Source organism: Electrophorus electricus, chromosome 13, assembly GCF_013358815.1.
Source record: "Electrophorus electricus isolate fEleEle1 chromosome 13, fEleEle1.pri, whole genome shotgun sequence".
NCBI lineage: Eukaryota > Metazoa > Chordata > Actinopteri > Gymnotiformes > Gymnotidae > Electrophorus > Electrophorus electricus.
Genome location: NC_049547.1, coordinates 7,438,049 through 7,458,177, shown reverse-complemented (window position 1 = coordinate 7,458,177; position 20,129 = coordinate 7,438,049). Strand labels below are relative to the sequence as shown.

Genomic DNA, 20,129 nt, shown 5'->3' with positions numbered 1-20,129 from the left:
AAACTGTACAAGAAATTGCACTATAATGCACACGGTTTCCTGGGAAACAGAAAATTTAGGATAGTGGCCCCTCACCAGCTGCATCTAGAAACATTCTCTAGAACCCTTGTGTACCACAGTGTAACAATGAACAGTTAGGAGGCAGACGCACGAGAAGAGACAGATTTATTATGGGCAAATCCAGAGTTGTAATCGTCCAGGGTCATACAGCCATCTTAAGAAACAAACAAAAGCAAACAAAAAGGAAGCAGGCTATAATAACAATACAAGTAACAAAAAGAACTAACACCAAACACTATCCAATACAAAACAGGCAGAGAAAACACATGGCTTGAAATATGAACAGCTAGAACACACTGGCTAGGAATCACACAAATAGCGGCTAGAACATAACACAGGCTAGGAATCACACAAACAGTTGCTAGGATTAACACAATGACCAGCAAAAACACAGGGAACAAGACAGGTCTTAAATACAAGTACTAATAAGCATTTAGCAAAACACAGTTGCTACAAATGAACGGTGGAGAAAACGAAACACGGAAGCAAAACAAATACATGAGGCACAGGAACCAAGACAAGAGAATGCTAGGGACTGGCCAATCATGACTTACAATTATTCAGTACTTTATGTTACCACTACATCCTCAACTACAGTACACTGCAGTTACCAGTTGCAGTTATGTAGTTAGATAAATGCACCATTTATATGTCTCAAATAGGCACAACTCAGAAAATGTTTCAACACAAAGTAATTGAGCATGTGATGGTGGAAGGCACTCGACAATTCTGCAAGAATCAGTTGGGCAAAAAGGCCCCTTGCATAATCTCAGTCATGATAAATTTGTTGCTGTCTGCCAATTTATCTTTAAGTCTGAAAAAGAGGGATAGTGGGGGAGAAGCTGAAGGAAGAGGATGGGTTGGTAGAGAGACAATCAGAGAGAGAGAGAGAGAGAGAGAGAGAGAGAGAGAGAGAGAGAGAGAGAGACAGCCATTATGCAGATAAAGCAAGACTTCTTTAAACAGTCTTTACTTAAATCCAAATGACAAACAAGCCCCACAATGCTAGTGTATTATAGACTGTACAATACAATGTCTCTTACAGCTGAGGTCAACAGTTCAATCTATGCACTGACTGTGCCTGGGCAATGAGGCGAGCCTGAGCCTACCAAATTTTGTCATTCTGAATTTCATGGCTGAGTTTCTCAAATTGAACTCATACAGGCTGCCATGTTGCCAGTGCATGGGGGTTTGATAGAGTAGTCATGGGGGTTATCACGCCTGTGCACTGACAGAGAGCAAGCAATATTTTGTATTTGCAAATTGATTTTCAACTATAAGGGGAAGAAACACAAGGAGGTAGTTTATTGCACTGAAATCAATTTGACTATGCATGTCAAAAGACGAAAAGGAGATTTCCTCAATGGTTAGTGATATGAATTGAAGGTTGGCCCAGAAAATAATAAAAATAATAAAAATATAAATAAAAGTACAAATAGTGCTAAAGCTCCCTTGTGAATATGTATCATTATTTAAGAAAAGATTTGAGAAGAAAAATTGAAACCTACATACACAGGCATGCAGGCATGTATGCACACATGCAAGCATGCACACATCACAAGTACACAAGCATGCATACAATTTTGGTTACCTGCTCTTCACAACAGAATTATCTTCCAATATCTGCAAGATACTGCAGTGTAATATGGAGCAATAAAAATTTTAGAGGACTTCATAAGACTGGAAAGAATCAAAGGACTTCTGAATATTTGAACCTCCATCACTCAAGCAGATAATACACAAATGCAGGAAATGTATCATTTTTTGCTACTCTCAAACACAGTGAAAGGATTACTGTAGAATTCTCAAACAAATAATGACCCTAGGGAGACAGCTAAGGATCTTTAGGTACATCTATTCTCTTAAAATTATCTGTGGTCATGTACCTATCATACGGGAAACACTGAATAAAAGGATTTACTTTTAAAAATCAAAAATACAAAATCATGCATCAATCGTTTCATTTAAAGAATTAACTAGGAGCTTTGTTTAGCGGTATGGACCAAAATACATCCTAATTGCACTGCAGGCTTAATCAGCAGCTACAGTAAGTATTTAGATAAGGTTTTGTCTTACTTACTAAAATTAAGGTCTTTTATACTCTTCCTAGCAATGATAGATTTTTTAAAAAGTTTTACATTGCAAAATGTTATCAGTATTTTTTGTTAAATAAGACATTTTTAAATGTGTTACTTACATAAAATTTGTTACTTACATTTACTTACAGAAGTCCTGATAATTCCCTAGGTTTCACAAAACTTTTATTCCACATCTGTACTTGCTGTGGGGACACAAAAATAAACTAGAGGATGTTTGCAGCTTAGGTAGTATGCAGTATTGCCTTCCCAATATGTAATTTACGAAAAGGTTTTAACAAAGTATTTGGAAAATGTGTCCTCTGAAGTTGGGTTTCCTGTTTTTATATTGCTTAATTCAATGTATCATTTGGGCCCTTCAAACCTGTTTGATAATATTGGTATTGCAAATTGTTACAGCCAAATTGTTTTTGAGCTGCGTTTAGTGAATACAGAAGGAATAACAAAGTCAGCTCATGTTTTGACAAATACCTAATACCAGTCTTGAGCTTTACATTTTGACTTAGGAAAAAAAAAGAAGACATCCTGTCAGCATGTTTCATCAACCTGCTTAATTAATGTCTGACATGGATCCTATGTATTTTTTATTGTCTATCATACCCCAGAGGGGCTATGTCTGAACTGAGGTAATACTTCAGGAGACATCCTCTCTTATCTAATTCCAGCACTATTACATGTGTCAATTACACAGCTAAAATTACAACACTTCAAAGGAGGAGAACCAATGCTCAAGTGACATGAAACCCTTGCCGATGTGTGTGTAGAAATAAGTGATGTGCAATTACAGCACACGACATGTGGGCACACATGCAGGCAGTGATTTTAAATCCTATTAATGCACCAAAGAACCTCACCAGGACCCTCTATAAAAGTCAGTGTGCACTGTTAACTATAGCAAGCATTGTAATTTCTCTGTTAAACTCTGTTTTTGAGCTAGGGTAACGCTAAAGCCAGAAGTGAAGCATGAATGGGTGATGGCACTTTGAATTTCACTGAGGAATTCCCCTCCCCCATCCTTTCATGAGCATAGCCTGGTCTCTTTTTCATAAATGAATCCTAGTGGGGATAAATTAGCTCTCTGTTAATTAGGCCGGCAGCCAGCTTTGAATGCCATGCTTAGCAAACAGCAAGTATAAAACACTGGCATTGTGTCATCTGAGCTGGCTTTGGCAAAGAGGAATATTCCTCTATTCTCTAGTGCTCATCCCAGTTCTCCTTTGCTAATCATGATGCCAATTTTGTCACTTTATGATGAGGGTCCACATCTTTCTTTCATTCGGCATTAGTATCCCTCATTTGCATGCATGTTGTTCAGACACTTTTGCTCTGAATAATTGTGTGCTCAAAAATTTCTAACATCTTCGAAGTCACAATTTGATGCGGTAAACATCCATCTGCCCCAAAACTTTTCCCAAATGTAATTAGTTATTTCCCAGCAAAATAAATAGTTGTCGTGATGGTGAAAAAACCAAAAAAAAACAATGGTTGCTTCTTAGAGGACAGTGCAAGAGGAACACTTTTGTGACACTTCATTCTCTACCTTGAAATACTGAGTGAAAAAGAGAGAGAGGATGTTCAAGGAGGGCCATTAGTGTCAGGGTTTAACTGCAATTATCTCTTCATTAAACTATATTAGGTCATTAATAATCAGTGAGCTTTACCGCATTTCAGAGCAATTAAAAATGACTTTTGTCCAAGGTGTTAAGAGTCATAACTGAGAGTCAGTTGAGAATCTTCATCATTTGTCTTCTCATGAGAATCCATCAGAATCTAATCTCATGGCAGAATTAACATTGCCACCACATCATCATGGGATAAAATGATTTTCCACTGTTTATGTCTCTCTTTCTTTTTGTCTCTCTCTCTCACTCTCTTTCTTTCCATTTCTTTCTCCCTTTCTCTTTCTGTCTTTCAAAAAGGAATCTGCTAGAACTGCAGGCAGGTTTCTTGCCCCATGCTAAAGATTATGGTTTCTGGTGTTAAAGGAAATGTCACATCCTAATGAGAGAGACTTAGTTGCTGCTCCTCCACAGGGTGAACAGCACACCCGAGAAAATGGCAATGCATGCTTAAGTGACTCTCCATTTTCTTGCTCTCGCCCGCCTTACCCCCACCCCCATTCTCATCTGGCAGGGCATCAAACAGGTGAGTAGGGACAAGTATACCTATTGACCTTTACAGTCAGCCACTGCTTGCCTATTGCTCATCTTATGCATGCTGAGGTTCCAATCTTCCATCAGAGTCATGGCAGTTGCCTTGAATCTTAGGACTGATCCAGCTTGAGTAGTGTGTGCTTAATTGAGAGTGGGGAGGTTTTCTTTTTCTTTCTTTCTTTTTTGGATTGGTACATGTCCAGGCAATTCATCTAATTAACCCTTTTGGCTGGTGAAGGTCGGGGATGTTAGTGCACACTCAGCATAAGATAATTGGGTGCAAGTGCCTTACTTGAGAATACTCAATTAAGCTTGTCCTGGACTTTGGCCTGAATTTGCAATGCTTGTCTTTGTCTCACAGTTTTGAGATCATGCTATCAGTTCTTTGCTTGTAGTAATTTGCTTATTGACCATCAAATCATGTTTTACACCTTTGGTCTTAGACAGAATGTGACGTATCTGTATTTAGGTTCCATTTAATTAGTAGTAACCCTGGTGCAGTTTGATGTTTCACTGAGTCATCTCATTAATGTGATACAATAGTTTGACTCAAACTAGAGTATGCAGTAGTCCAAATAGACATACAAATTGTTCAGAAATGAGCAGGGAAGGCTTAACCCACAACCCTTGACCTTGGATGCGGCTATAATGACCACATATTTTTCACAAGGAAATGGGGCTACCACTGTCCAGAATTCCTTGAGGTGTTCATTTTGAACCAAACTCTCAGTCGGTTCAAGATTTGTGAGGTTAGTGTGGGTCAGCCCTAGTGATGAAGTAAGAGTTAATTTGTGCAAAGCAATTAATCAGAAGCCTGAGTGCTATGGATGCGCATGGGGGTCAAATTAAGGGTTATCATTGTTATCTTCAGTGACAAGCGGAGATCACACAGAGATGACTGCAAAAATATAACCAGTTGGTAGAAGGTCTTAAGACCTTATTGTTTGCCAAAACAATTTGCTTCCAACAATTTATCCTAATTCTTAAAATACTCTTGCTTAGTTCTCTAGCGTGTGTAATTATTTCCTAATGCTTGAAGAATATATATTTAATTGCCTTGGAGCAAATAAATGTCAGAGACAACATTTTGGTGTGCATTTACCCACAGGCTTTCCGTACTTTGCATTGTAACCCCCAAAATAACCAAACAAGGGACCATAAAACGAATTCAAAAGAGGACAGGAGAGCTGATTCCAGGTCAGTGGTGCAACCAGTGTGATAAGGTGGCTTAGCTCTGTTTTATTTTGTTAAGCTAGTGATGCAGCTTAACTCAAACATTTATGCATTTACAATGTATATGTAAAGGAAAGACATGGCTTTCTAAGATATTAACCTGCTCACTGTGTTTTGCGGAATGGGGAAGAATGCAACTTTTATTTCATTAATAATATATGAGCATAATGCTGATTTGAAGCTCTATGGCTGGATGAAATCCAAGGCAATCTTTCTGGTAGACAATAGCATTCTCCCTTTCTCCTTCTTTTCTTCCCTCTCTGTCTTAGCAGCTTTTCTCTGTGCTCTTCCTCCCTTCCCCCATTTTCTCCACACCTCCACAGTTCTATTGCTTACTGAAAGAACCACTCAGCTGTTGAAGTCATGAGCAGACATTATCCACTGGCATACATTCGGACCATCCGTAAGTGATGACTAGAGCGTAAGGATTACTTCTGTCCCCCCAGACTGCAATCACACATCAGCTTGCAGCGAGAAGGGGGAAAGAGGCATGGAGATGACATAAGTAAATAAAATGTTAGGGAATGAGTCATCACATACAGTCATACATTCCACTAATGCTAGTGTTAATGCTAGTCGGGATGTCAAAGAAATGACTTAGGAGATGACAAAGTGCACTTCTACTAAGGAATTTGTGCTCGTCTGGCATTGATCTGGCAACTTTGTAATAGTTTCTGAAGGGGAAGCACAATTGCATAAGCTTTTAACTAAAGTAAACTACTAAAGAATATTTGAAGACATATTACAATTAAACTGTTAACCTCACAAGCTGCAAGTTTTCACAACAGAAAAACATATTTTTGAGACTACAAAATCAACAATACTCATTAATAAGAGAGATGCAACCCAAAAGCATCTAAATGCCAATATTATAACCCCTCCTCTTAAAAAGAGATTATATGAAATTTAAAAAAATGGTGCGATGTAATAGTGATTGATTTATTTAAATGGACGCACATGAAGGATGGATGAATGTAATCCTTAAGGCCCATAGTCTTACATCATCTAGTATGCCACTGACTTGCATCATCAGCTACACCACTCCATAGCTGCTTCAATTTATCAGTAGTTGATAATTAGCTGGGGAGTTGCGTTAGTGTGGTAGAGCCAAGAACAACACTAAGAGCAGCACATTAGTGTGGTAGAGCCAGGAACAACACTAAGAGCAGTGTGTTAGTGTAGTAGAGCCAGGAACAACACTAAGAGCAGTGTGTTAGTGTAGTAGAGCCAGGAACAACACTAAGAGCAGTGTGTTAGTGTAGTAGAGCCAGGAACAACACTAACAGCTGCGTGTTAGTGTAGTTGACCCAAGAATAAGACTAAAAGCAGCATGTTAGTGTGGTAGTGCCAGGAACAACACTAAGAGCAGCGTGTTAGTGTGGTAGTGCCAGGAACAACACTAAGAGCAGCGTGTTAGTGTGGTAGTGCCAGGAACAACACTAAGTGCAGTGTGTTAGTGTGGTAGAGCCAAGAACAACACTAATAGCACTTTTCCTCTGCCATGGTGATGGTGCTTGTGCCAAAATCCCAAAAGGTGCTGCAATAATCCCCAGCAAAATCACAGGTTCTTGGACAGAAAAAATGGTGACATTCTGGCTCCATAATCTTGCTGCTCTGAAACCAATGTACATGTGATGCAAATGGCTGAAGGGCAGGGTCTTATCATCCCTTGTCAAGTTTTTTACCTGCCTTACTGCCATTTACATATAAGAGCACGAAAACCGCAGCAAATACAGCAGTAATAAATCACATAAGAAAAAAGAAAGAAGCAAAATTTGCAAAAGAAGAGCATGTTCCGCCATGTAGGTTAGACAAAGTCTTCTGACTTTTGTTTCCCTATGATCGAACACCCACATCCTCATGCATAATTGTTAGGCTCTCAAACCACTGGAAATGCAGGTCCATACTTGAAAGGTTTGCTTGTTCGCAGGAACCGGCACCAGCTGAGGCATGAGCACCAGCATTTTGTTGGTGGAAAAGTGGTATAAGAGCTGCAGGGTAGTGTGTTAGAGCCAGTAGCAACACTAAGAGCTGTGTGTTAGTGTGTTAGAGCCTGTAACAACTCTAAGCTATCTGGTGGGTCATCTCTGGCATATAGTAACTGCAGTAAGCTATTGAGATCAAATAAAATGCAGAAGTACAGCATGTGGAGTATGGTCCAGCAGGCACATCTGATATAAGGCATTTACTGAATTATGTGTTTATTAAATTTGCAATAAGCAAAAGTTGGAATGATCTTATTTGCCTAAGTATGATATAATGACAGTGCATACCAAATTGATGGCAGGGCTGGGCACAGGCAAAGCTCAAGGAGAGTTTGCCACTATAGTGTATCAGAATAAAACAAAGATAAATATAAAACAAAATCAGTGACTCAGACGAATATAAAAGACCTTTAGCAGTAATCTCACTGGAATAGGAGAGAACATTGGAGCAAAAGGAGTACATGAGATTTTTATGCTGGTCAACCATGTGGCATGCTGAAAATTTGGCAAGATATTATATCTAAAAAAAAAGCTTAAAGGTTTTGCATGCTTTTGTGGTTTTATGGTCTGGGATGCAGCCATTTGAAACATAAAAACAGCTTTAGGTCCTCAACTCTTCAAACCATTTTATAGCCTGATGGTAAGCATGCAAAATAGAAAGTCAGAGACATTTAGCGTTACCATTCCTGAATTTGAAACTTTCATAGTAAACTTTCATATGACATTAGGGCCACAGGTTCAAAGAACCATTCACTGCAAGAATACTGAACCTCTAAGAAGGAGTTTACCATTACAACTGAAAAAAACACCCAAATATTCAGCACAGGGCACTGATGTCCATTTAAGTTACCCTCCTTTTAGCTTCATCAAAATCCTACATTTTGTAGTGACAATCTTAACTGTTGAGAGTAAATCTTATATGCTGATTAAGTGTATATGATTATGGGTGTGACATGTATGAGTTATATTTCCATGTGTGTGTTTTGTCTGGCTCTCAGCACCCTTTTCACATCCTCTCAAGCTCTGTTATTTTACAGTGCAGTACAGACAACTGTCATGTGAAAAGCAATGTTTTGGAAAAACAACTGTCTAAGAATCAAGAAAAATGTTAACACCCATAGTGACAGAAAACAGTCAAGTTTATTGTGCACAAAAATATACACAGAGAACAACTAGAGAACAGGTTCTGGGTTTTCTTCTTTTATGTTAACCTCATCTCAGAAGAAGATGCATTTCACTGCAGTTTAATGCAGTTCCTGCCCATTATGCAGTTCATTGCAGTTTAACTACCTATTTACTGTTTTTTCATGATCTGTTCTACCCTCCTTATATTAATTACAAACGTCTTCCATTATGTCAACCTAATTATATGGCTCCCCCAGTTGACCTTAACCCAGCCCTTACATACCTTTCAGTTTTATTTAACTCTGATCTTTTTACTATCTCGGTTCTTCCTCTCAGCCTTACATTTCCATACTACTATCTCATGTTCAAGACACAGTATTAAGACTAATCATTGGGTGCAGCCCATGTGATTATACTAGTTTCCCCTTGTTGCTTAAACTATTGTCTACAAGAGATCCCATAAAGTCTTATAAAGTTATCAGAGCCATGGCCCTGATTACATAAATTCATGGAATTTTAACAAAGAAATATCCTCTACAACATCCTTATCACTGCCTCTGCAATATCCTTATCACTGCCTTCAGGCAGTGGGGATAGAGGAGGTTACAAGACAGGCTGACAGTATCCCTTACATTCAAATAAAGACCAAGACACTGAAGGCTAACAAAGCAATGGTGTGCATAGGTAATTTCTTCGTATACATCTATGCTTCCCCAATCATTGTCACTAAGTTATAATGAAAATCTGAGATGCTAGAACTCTCAGGTGGCGAGGGCATTACACTTATGGAGGCCATTGAGCCAAGTACCCTTTCAGAAGATTGTTTTAGCAAAGCTGAGTTTTGGCACAAAAATGTGACACACAATAGGCTTTATTCAAAATGACGTTATCCAAGCAGCACCAAGCACAGGGCCTCCATTACGTAAACCTTGAACAGACAATTTCAAGGTGAGTGCTATCTGTGTGACTTGCTACACAGCAAAACATTTCATGAAAATAGCCTGTCTAAAAATAATATTTAAAACTAAATTTTTATAACTGTTAGCAAATAGTCAGAAGATATTGTGATTACATAAGACTACTCAGCAGAAGTCTTTGTGTTTCACTAAAAAAGCCATTCCTTTTACAATTTGTCCTCAGCTTTCAATCAGTCTCTGTAGAATAATCACATCACATTTTGCCTCATTGCACTGTATGTGTAATTGTGTATTGTGTCTAGGCCTACTAATGGCGCATGCAATAGAAACCTTAAACCTGATTTCACCATTATGGTCACACTTCATTAACATCAGATTTGGTGGAAGTTTGGAAAATGACTGCTGCTCCCACTGAGCTGAATCCCTGCAGTAATGAGCCAATAAGATCAAAGCCAGACTGCAACCTATAACAAGCCAACCTAGGATTCTTAACCCGCATACATATTCACACCATCACTGTAATTAAGATAGTCCATGATATCATGTTTAAAAATGAAAGTGCCTGCTAAGCATGACATATTTTTTTATGTTTGTGATCAGCAAACTGTCTCTCTTTTCCCTTGGGTGAATCCAGACTTGGTCATTAATGCTAACATCTGCCTTAACCCTCTCATGCACACATCTGCATGTAACTGACTTACAGCCATTTTAAGCACCTCATTCCTGCCACGTAACCACACTATGGAATTCATTACACTGCATTAACCTCCACACCTGCACTAATTGAATTCTCAAGTCTTAATGATCAGAAGAAGTGGAAAAAGATCGGCAATGAGCATTGCACGCCAAGGCAGTCTGTAATTTTAACAAATGACATCCCTGAATGCCCCCACCCCAATTCTCTCACAAAAATTAATGGTTTAGTTTTGTTGAATAGAGATCTTTAGCACAGGATGTTCTAGCCAGAGTGTCTTAATTAGGTTTAGCAAAAGTGCATTCCCTTATGAACTGTGAATAGCACGGTTACTCACACTGCACAATGAGCTCCACGATGGCCTCTCTGGGCTTGACATTGAAGCCGTTGTACTGGCTGGTCTGGCAGCGGTACATGCTGGTCATCTCGCGCGAGACATTGACGATGCGAAGGGTGCCATCGTAGCTCTCTGTCTGCATGCTTCCATCCGGCATGAGCGCCTCCTTGTCAGCATGGGACCAGAGGATGATGGGCTTTGGTTTGCCTGACACCAGACACTGAAGCTCTACCGTGTCACCCTCCTGGACCACCAAGGGGGACTTCCCCCGGGGCACTGTCAGGCTGGGGGGCACTAGATGAAAGTGAGGACACAAACAGCACATATTAGTTATGCAGCACAATTAAGACACAAAACCAAACTATGAGTATGGTGGCACTCAGCTAGTGATTCTAACAGCTAGCATACTTACCTTTCATAGAGGCTGGACTCTAGACATTGCAGCAGTTCATGCTGGATAACATTAAGAAGAACACTACAGCTACACATAGGATATGAAGCATATTTTTTACAATCATAAATCGATCCTAGGCCTTTACATGTTCTAGGAATATGTGTATTATCACAGGGTAAATTATATCAAGATATCCAGACATCAAGGTAGTCATCCATGAATAACTTGATTTTATGATTCATACTGTAAAATAGGACAACAAAATTGATCTCCTTTGTAGCTTCAAAGACCAAGGAGTGCCAGTGCCTCTAAAATAGTCGGTGGTGTGCTGCAGAAGGCTACACCATTAGACACAAGACCTGAGCCCACTGTAATGTGCAGCATCTGTACATGAGGCATACAAACTTCATATAACATTTTACCATCTCATAGGCTCTTTTATGGGACTAATGCCATGCTGGAGTGAGCCATATCCCTAGGGCTTTTGTCATGGTCTTATATTAATGTGGATCTGACTAGTGACCACACTGGACAGGCATTGAAGTGCAATAAGGAAGGCTATCATGTGTGTACAAGAAATGGAGCTGAATAACACAGTGGGAAGCAGGTGGGTGGTTTTCAGAGCTGATAAAGTTTGTGAGGGAGAGGAGAAAAACAGCGTGAAGATGAGATGGACAGCAATGAGCAAGTGGGAGGTCGAGAGACAGATGAAGAGAGGTACAGAAGAATGGGAGCATCAGCAGAATGTATTTTAACTGCAGGGGGCCTTGTGTGAAAAGGATCTTGCATCTGCCATCTATAGGTCGATACAGAACGCCTGCTATAATGGTGAAAAAAACCCTAAATATCCACAAAGAGAATTCCGGGCAATTCTGAATCAGTGAATTACTTATTCTGTAATTTGCTTTAAGCATTTTGGAACGAATGAAAAGAAATACTGCACTGGCTGTGCTTTATGTAGAGAAGAGCTGTTAAGCTGATCTGCTGGCTCATGTACTCTACTCAAATGCAATCAGAAGGTACCTGGCATTGTAGACTTTGTCTTACCAAAGTTATAGTTTGTACCTTTTTATCATTTAAGAGTACATACACACAATGAAATTAATTTAATATAAAATTATAATAAATATCATAATCATAACCATTTGCCTAGAAATAAATATTGGTGTTTTGCTGTAAAATGACAAACTTGTACTTTTCTACATCCACTGCAATTATTTCTCATTTACTGTGCAATGCATGGATGATTTCTAATTAATATCAATTTAGTATTAATATACTCATATTAGGGAGCATCTACAGAGCTTTCATGTTCCTGGTCTGTAGTAAAGAAGATAGAACAGTTTACAGTTCACAGCTCAGAGCTAGTAAGTACTAGATTATAAGAGTACTAGACACTTACTAGATTATTTCAAATATGAGCAAATATTATTAACAGCCATATTGTCAGTTTGGCTGAGTTCTCATTAGCAGGTTTACTCTGGTCTTTACTCTTAAAGACCAAGTCCCTATCATCATGATTTATTTCAAAGCAGATCAAGGTTGCTGATTGGTAATCAACTTCATGATAAGCACATTCTGATTAATGTGTTAGATATAGTCACATTTAATAGCATCACATTAAAAAAGGGAAAGGTTGACACTACATAGTGTTAATTACTGGCCAGTATTTTTAAACCTTAAAAGGATATTTTCAACTAAATAAGGCTAGAGTGCTGATGAATGCAAGCTAGCAGTGCCAGTTATCCTAAAATTTCCTCTAGTACCAAAACAGTCATGGTTCATTGCTTGATTAACCTACTAAACATGTGACTTGCCATACCAACCACAACCTCCTGGACTCACCAGTTGTGGATGAGATGTTAACATCTATGCTGATCTCAGGTATGCCTCCATTCCTTAGTGATGCAACACACGTGTAGGTGCCAAAATCAGTGAACTTGAGGTCAATGATGTCCAGGTTGGTGGTTCCTGGGGCAACATCAGGGTCAGTCTGGGTGATGACCATACGCTCAGAGCTGCGCAGTGGCCGGCCATTCTTTAACCAGCTGAACATCAGCTCCTCGGCTGGCGTGGCTTCCACTTGGCAGGAGATCTTCACTTCACGACCTATCTGAATGTTGTCGTCATTGTGGTAAGGGTCAGGTGTTATCCAAAAGCGGCCTTTCCTCAGAGCTGAGTGAAATGTGAGGGGAAAAATAATCAGTGAGGTCATCAGATCATCTAAACACCTCCAATTAAGTGTTTGCTTTCACCACAGATGTTTTCATCTTATACTGGAAAAGGAGCCCAGAGAGAATTACTCAGTGAGCTGATTTAGAGGGAGTCCTTTTACCCCATTATTTACTGAGTTCTCCATTATTTATACATATTTATCTTTTTCTTTTGAATAACAAAAAATGGATATTATGTTTTTCATTGTATATGTTTTTTATGTGTATATTTTTATATTATGCCTTAGTCTAGATTTCAGTGACAGAAATGTATCTTAGACCTAGAAGAGAACATATATTTCTATAATCAATAGCTATTTAATAACTGATTTCACCTGACCTGTTCAAATATTTGGGGATTACTAGTGATGAGCCAAATTGGATTGATGACTGCTACATATCTGTATTATTCGTATTTTTAGAAAAGCATGAGTTGCAGAATGGACCCTTGCCAACAAAGCAACAAGAAAGATTATGCCTATATAATTTATATGTGAAAAAAAAGGAAAATGGGAACAAAGTGTTTGTTCAGTTGTCTTAGTGGTAAATTTAAGTGGAAAACACAAATGGAAAAACTTAGTATGTACGGAAAAAAAATAGCAGGAGCAGGTCCAGCAACAACAGCTAAAACTATAGCAATGAACATATTAGTAATTCGTTTAGACAGACACACAGACACAAAAAAAGTATTTAAAAATGCACACATTTTCTACCATTCCACAACACACCTTCACAGTACAACATCTACAAACATCCACCTGAAGTGTTATGTCATATTTTGAGACAAAGCTGATTTAGTCTGCCAGTCTGCCGCTGCAAAATTCCACTAACATCCCTGAATCACGGTGTCTCCACAAATAATGTGAGAAAATAAACAAAGAAGCCCTCAGGACAGGGAATTTGAGAACTGTGATATTCTTCTGTTGAGTTGGCTGAGAGTCATACACATGCTGCAATCGAAGAAAACTCCTCATCTAGAGCTCAAATGTGATTGTCACTGAACGCTCGCCTCCCCTGAGTCATGTGGTTGGCCCACCACGTGCAGTGGGAGGGCAGTTTTGTTTGTAACCACACCTGCACACACCTGCACCTTGTTTGTCTAAATGTATATAAACTCTTGTCAAAGTGTACAGGGTGTTGGTTATTGTAGGCATAATGTGTGGATGTTTCATGTTAATGTAAAACGTACTCTTGTTTCTTGTATCTGTCTAATGTTAACCGTTTCATGTTCCTCATGTGTGAATCTTGTGAGTGCCGTTAGTGTTCTATGTTAATAAATGTATGTCCCAGTCAGTGGAGTCTGTGCGTCCTGCCCCTCACCCTGCGGCACTCGGGCCACCGCACGTTACAGAATAACCAACCGCCACAGGACGCATGCTTCTGCGGCGAAAAACGGACTTCCTAGCGGGAGGTGTGTCGACACCCCCTGCACCGCTGCCTGGATCCCAGCATATTGGGGAGAGGACTGCAACTGTTGTCTGCGTCCCTCAGCGGACTCGCCAGCGAAACTGGAAGGGCCTGCCCAAAGTCTCGGAGGCAAACCGCCTCTGGGACACTCTTAGAGCGGTGGGAAAGAAGACTGTTTAGGGAGGTGGCATGTCTGGAACCGGGGCGGACGTGCACCCCTGTGTGTCCATCGAGGCCATAGACACGTGAAGGCACCAGCGGGGACGGCGGGCGGAACGTCACAGCGCCTTGTGTTTGTGTCTTGGCGCTATCGTGTGTTTGTGCTTGCGCCTTTTTGTGTTCACAGGCGCAAAGTTTTGTGAAGCGTACCGGACTGCCCCGAGAGAGGCAGGGAAGCTGCCTTTCTCCCTCTCTCAGTGAGGTCTCCCTTGCTGGTGGCACCTGGCCCGCCTGGTACTGGGTGGGCGCCGGGCACTGCCGTGCTGTGTGTTTTGTGTGTACGTGTACACGGCACACGGAGGTTCGCGTTCATTGGACGGACGAGTCGGGAGCTGCGCCCCTCGAGAGGGGGTTCTGTCACTGAACGATCCCCCTGAAGTCACGTGGTTTGGCCCGCCATGTGCAGTGGGAAGGCGGTTTTGTTTGTAACCACACCTGCACACACCTGCACCTTGTTCGGCTAAATGTATATAAACCCATGTCAAAGTGTGCAGGGTGTTGGTTATTGTAGGCGTAATGTGTGGATGTTTTGTGTTAATGTAAAACGTACTCTTGTTTCTTGTATCTGTCTAACGTTAACCGTTTCATGTTCCTCGTGTGTAAATCTTGTGAGTGCCGTTAGTGTTCTATGTTAATAATTATGTCCCAGTCAGTGGAGTCTGTGCGTCCTGTCCTTCACCCTACGGCACTCGGGCCACCGCATGTTACAGTGATGATATTTGTATAGAGGAACAGTGACTCATATTCATTTACACCTACAGCATCACCAGTGATGCAAGAAGTGCTATGGCACATGATTTTACAGTATTGACACAGCAATACTTAAAAAAATAACATGCATTTAGAGGCCTTTTCTCTTATTGCAGTAACATATATATGGTTTATTTGCAGTCATTAACCTGGACCTAACACCTCATACCTTGACTCCCCTGCAACTGGGCAAACCTAGTTTTTGCTGGACCACTATCCACTGCACAGAATTCTCTTATGCAAGCATCAGCAGCACAACATCGGTAATGCTTAAAAATCTTTGAAGGAAGCATAGAATTCTGTGGATTACATCTAAGAAAAAGTAGCCATCTGTGTTTTACTGCTTTGCTGTCTTCAGCAAAGCTGATAAAATGATGTCTAACAAAGCTACTAGGTAATGTTAGTATAAATATTCATTCTTGGATATAATGTACTTGTATAACTTTTAACTAATTTATGATTAATGGGAGAATAACAATCACTCTTCACAGACAATAAAGGTGTTTATTGCTATCTTCACTGCTAACCTGTAACATATTTGCAGGGACAAGGCAAGAGGCAGAATGCAGATACAGGAGGTACTTTAATAAACGAGAGAAACTAAACATGGGAAGCAAATAAAACAGACACGAGGAAAACACTAAGGCAAAGTAATGCACAAACTAAGCAAACAAAAAAAACAAGGACAATAACAGCGATAACAACAACTACTGCACACATGACCAAACTTACCAAAATAACCAACAACATGGGAAACCAAACTAAGGGCTTAAATAACCAAGACTTAAAACTTAAGCACTAACCAGACACAGGTGAACATATGAACAGAGAAAATCAAAACAAGGACTGGAATTAAGGAACAGACGAGGGGCAGAGAAGACGAAACCAAAGAACGGAACAAGTAAGTAAAGGAAAACAGGCACAACAGGGAAACAATGGAAACAGGGATGCCAGGAGGGTGGCCATTTGTGACAGAACCCCCCACTACAGCACGCAACACTGAGGTGTGCAAACAGAACATGACAGGGAAACCTAGGACTATGATGAGACACCAACAAGCAGAACGGGCAAGACGTGGAGCAGGATACAAAAACCAGGGGAACAGGAACAGAGGCAGGAGGTCAGGCAAGACAGAGAGTAGGAACAGGAGTACCACAAGAAACAAAATACAAGACCAAAAGGGGGAGCTAGGGAGGACAGGAAACAGAACCAGGGAACATTGAGGAAGCCAATCTGGACACAGGAACTCAAGGGACACAAGTGGGTACAGGAACAGGTTGAGGAGCAGAAACAGATAAGAGGACACATGCAGTAAACAAAGAAGTAGGAACAGGACCAGGGGCAGGACTACAAACAGGGATTGTGGCAAGACCAGGGGCATGCATGAGATTCGGGGATAAACCCTGGAGAGCTAGTGGAGTTGGGACAGATTGAGGGATAGAAGCCAGATGGGGAAAGGGAGTGGGCCTGGAGACACGGTTGGAACAGGGGATGGGCACAGAGACAAGAGAGGAGAGCAGAGGAGAGGAGATTGGGCACAGCTGTGGGAATGGGGAGAGGAACAGAAGCAAAGACAGAGGTAAGAATTTTCAGCACAACAGAGACAGGCACAGGAACAAAATACACCGCAGGCATGGGTACGGGTACTGGAACAGGTAATGGAACACTGATGCCACAAGGCAGGGTAACAGAACTCACTTTGGTAACAAAAACAGGCATGGATGTATGGACAGGAACATTGACAAAATGAGGAACAGGAGCAGGCAAAACAGGAACTGAGGAAACAGTAGCAGACACGGGGCAGTAATGGGGGCTGGTGTATCAGCCTCAGGGGGACGAGGAGTTACAGGAATTGCACAAAGTGTAGACATAGGAGCAACATGAGTCTGAGAAGTCGACTGAGAGGCAATAAAAGTCACTGGCTGGCAGTGGCGTTCAGTGGCAGGTCCGGGGGCGCTGGGGAGATCAGTGGAGGCATGTCCGACCAGTCTAGAAGCTTAGCCAAAGGAACAGACCTCGTAACAGCAAAAACAGCATCCACTCTGCTGGGAGCAGGAGCAGGACGGGTGGCATCCACTATGCCAGGAGCAGGAATAGGATGGGTGGCATCCACTATGGATCAGGACACGCAGCGTCTCTCACGTCGGGAACAGGAACATGAAGCGATTGGATGGCGTCTTCCACACTAGTAACAGGAAAAGGCAGTGTGGCCTTCCTCATGCCGGAAAAGGGAACTGGCTGGGCGGTTTCCTCTACACCAGAGACGGGAGCTGAAAGGTTGTCTGTGATGGTGGTAACTACAGCAGGCTGTTTGGGTGAAGTTGCAGCAAATCGTTTTGTTAGCAACTGGAAAAATCCTTCCACAGTCCTTGCCTCCTGAGCTCTGTGCTGGAGCATTATTTCTGCTCACTCTAGTGCTTTACCCTGGAGAAATGTTTTCATAAACAGTACTTTTACTAGCTCTGGGGGATTAGGGCAGGTCGGATTCCAAAGGTATAGGTGGCATTGCATAATGAATGTCCCAACAGAAGATTCGCCCCCATGATACTCACTAGGAGTTGCCATACGTGAGGGAAGAACCAAAGGTTTCCCATTCCTAAGAGTAGAGAGAAGAGCTTTTAGGTAATCCATGTCTTCTTCTGGGAGTAAACCATTGTGTAAAAGTGGCTGGGCTGACTTGGATGGAACAAGTAGCAATTCAGCAAAGCCCTCCTAATGCATTCTCATTAGTGGTCAGTTATTTGCATGGATGAGGCGAGAGGCAGAATGCAGATGCAGGAGGTTCTTTAATAAATGAGGGAAACTAAACACAGGAGGCTAATATAACAGAGACACGGGGAAAACACTAAGGCAAACGAAAACCAAAAGAAGGACTGGAATTAAGGAACAGACGAGCGGCGGAGAAAACAAAACCAAGGAATGGAACAAGGAAGTAAAGGAAAACAGACATGACAGGGAAACCATGGAAACAGGGATGCCAGAAAGGTGGTCATTTGTGTGTAAACCACTATCTTAGATACATACCTAGCCATGTGGCTACTGCACAGATGCACTGAGGCCTCTTGCAAATGCGCATTTCAGAAGTAGGACTCAGTCAGTCAGTCACTGAGCACAAATCCCTCTTTTACGGTAGCTCGCTATGCAGTCTGGCAAAAAAACATCTCCCCTAAGGGAGCATAACACCCTCAGGCTAAACTAACAGAATAATAAAATGACTGATCTAGCCTCCCTGACACTAAAACATGTCAACCATGTATTGCGATGCTCCTAACTGCTTCAAATCCTCTGTTATTGTACCTGTTCTAAAATGGTATAAATGGCCTCCCTGAATGACAATACAGCTGTCATTTTGGCATGAAACATCTAGAGTATGTTTGTCTATTTTGGCTCCATGAAGTACTACTAGGCAGATGACATGAATGAAGGCATACCATTTCATCTAAACACTGAACTACAATTTCCTCAGAAACAGGTAACACAGAATCTGCAGTGCCTACCTGTCATACTGCCTCACTTTGGACATGGCTGAATTCTTTCTTCCCTGCTCCACTTCCTGTTTAGTCAAAAATGGACTGTTAGTAATCCTTCTGTCCAAATACTCCACTTTACTCACTATGCCTCCCCTGTGGACCTAATCAAATACAATGTGCTGATATCAGCACAAAATATTAAAGGGAATATGGAATGTCTCTTGCTGAGAAAGCCAATGGCCAAGACTTAACACCCATCCACTGGAGTCCTGAAAATGTCCAAGGTACAGAAACATATCTACAATGACAGAACCATGAAAGTTTCAAACAACCTTTTTCTCAGTGCCTCAGCACTGTCAAACAAGTACCCTAGATCAACCAGTCTTTTTTCCACACTTCTTGGTACACTCTATGCAGCCACTAATATTCTCTAACATGATTATGACTCCTTACTAAAATAACCAGAAAACTAGCTGACAATTATGCTACAACACATTTATTCAGTATCCACTGTTTCGATCATTAATACAAGTACACATACAAGTAAGTGGCAAATACAGCTATTCTGATCCTGAAAGAAATTGTGACAGATCTAAAATAATAAACAGCTGTTACTTTGCTGGGTGGTTGCCTGTGTGGTTGATGGGGCAAGCTTTTTTCATGCTGGCAAATTTGCAAGCTAATCAATTCTGTAATTGAGCTGGGATAGCTGCGCACTCTTTGGATAACCCCATAAAACTTGAGAGGTTTTATTATGTAAAAATCCCATCCCTTTGCACACAACTCTGTCATTATCAAGAGGTTTTGCAGACAAGCAACTACAGTGACACACTGTAATCTCATCTGAAAATATATGGAGTCAGGTTGCTGCACATGGACCATCCGATAATGATTTCTTAATCTCTATGCTGCAGTTAAGTCTCTTAAAATTTCAGCACATAATTTGGTAGCCTAAATTTGTGCCTCAACTTTTAATGAGCTGTTATTTAAAGAACAGTGACTGAGAATCCCTAGCTGCAATGTATGTTTATGTTAAGTATTATCATGTTATATATTATATTATATTATATTATATT

The 20,129-nt window shown here is 40.9% G+C and overlaps 1 protein-coding gene across 2 annotated transcripts in view; it reads right to left on the bottom strand.

Annotated features, from left to right (window-relative positions):
* mdga2a (MAM domain containing glycosylphosphatidylinositol anchor 2a) overlaps positions 1-20,129 on the bottom strand; it is a 132,542-nt gene that overhangs the window by 44,730 nt on the left and 67,683 nt on the right. For both annotated transcript variants that reach the window (XM_027000392.2, XM_027000393.2), the window contains exons 7-8: positions 12,840-13,169; positions 10,601-10,894 (exon numbers count right to left, since the gene is read on the bottom strand). In XM_027000392.2, coding sequence (XP_026856193.2) covers positions 10,601-10,894; positions 12,840-13,169 — 624 coding nt within the window. The remainder of the gene's footprint in view (positions 1-10,600; positions 10,895-12,839; positions 13,170-20,129) is intronic.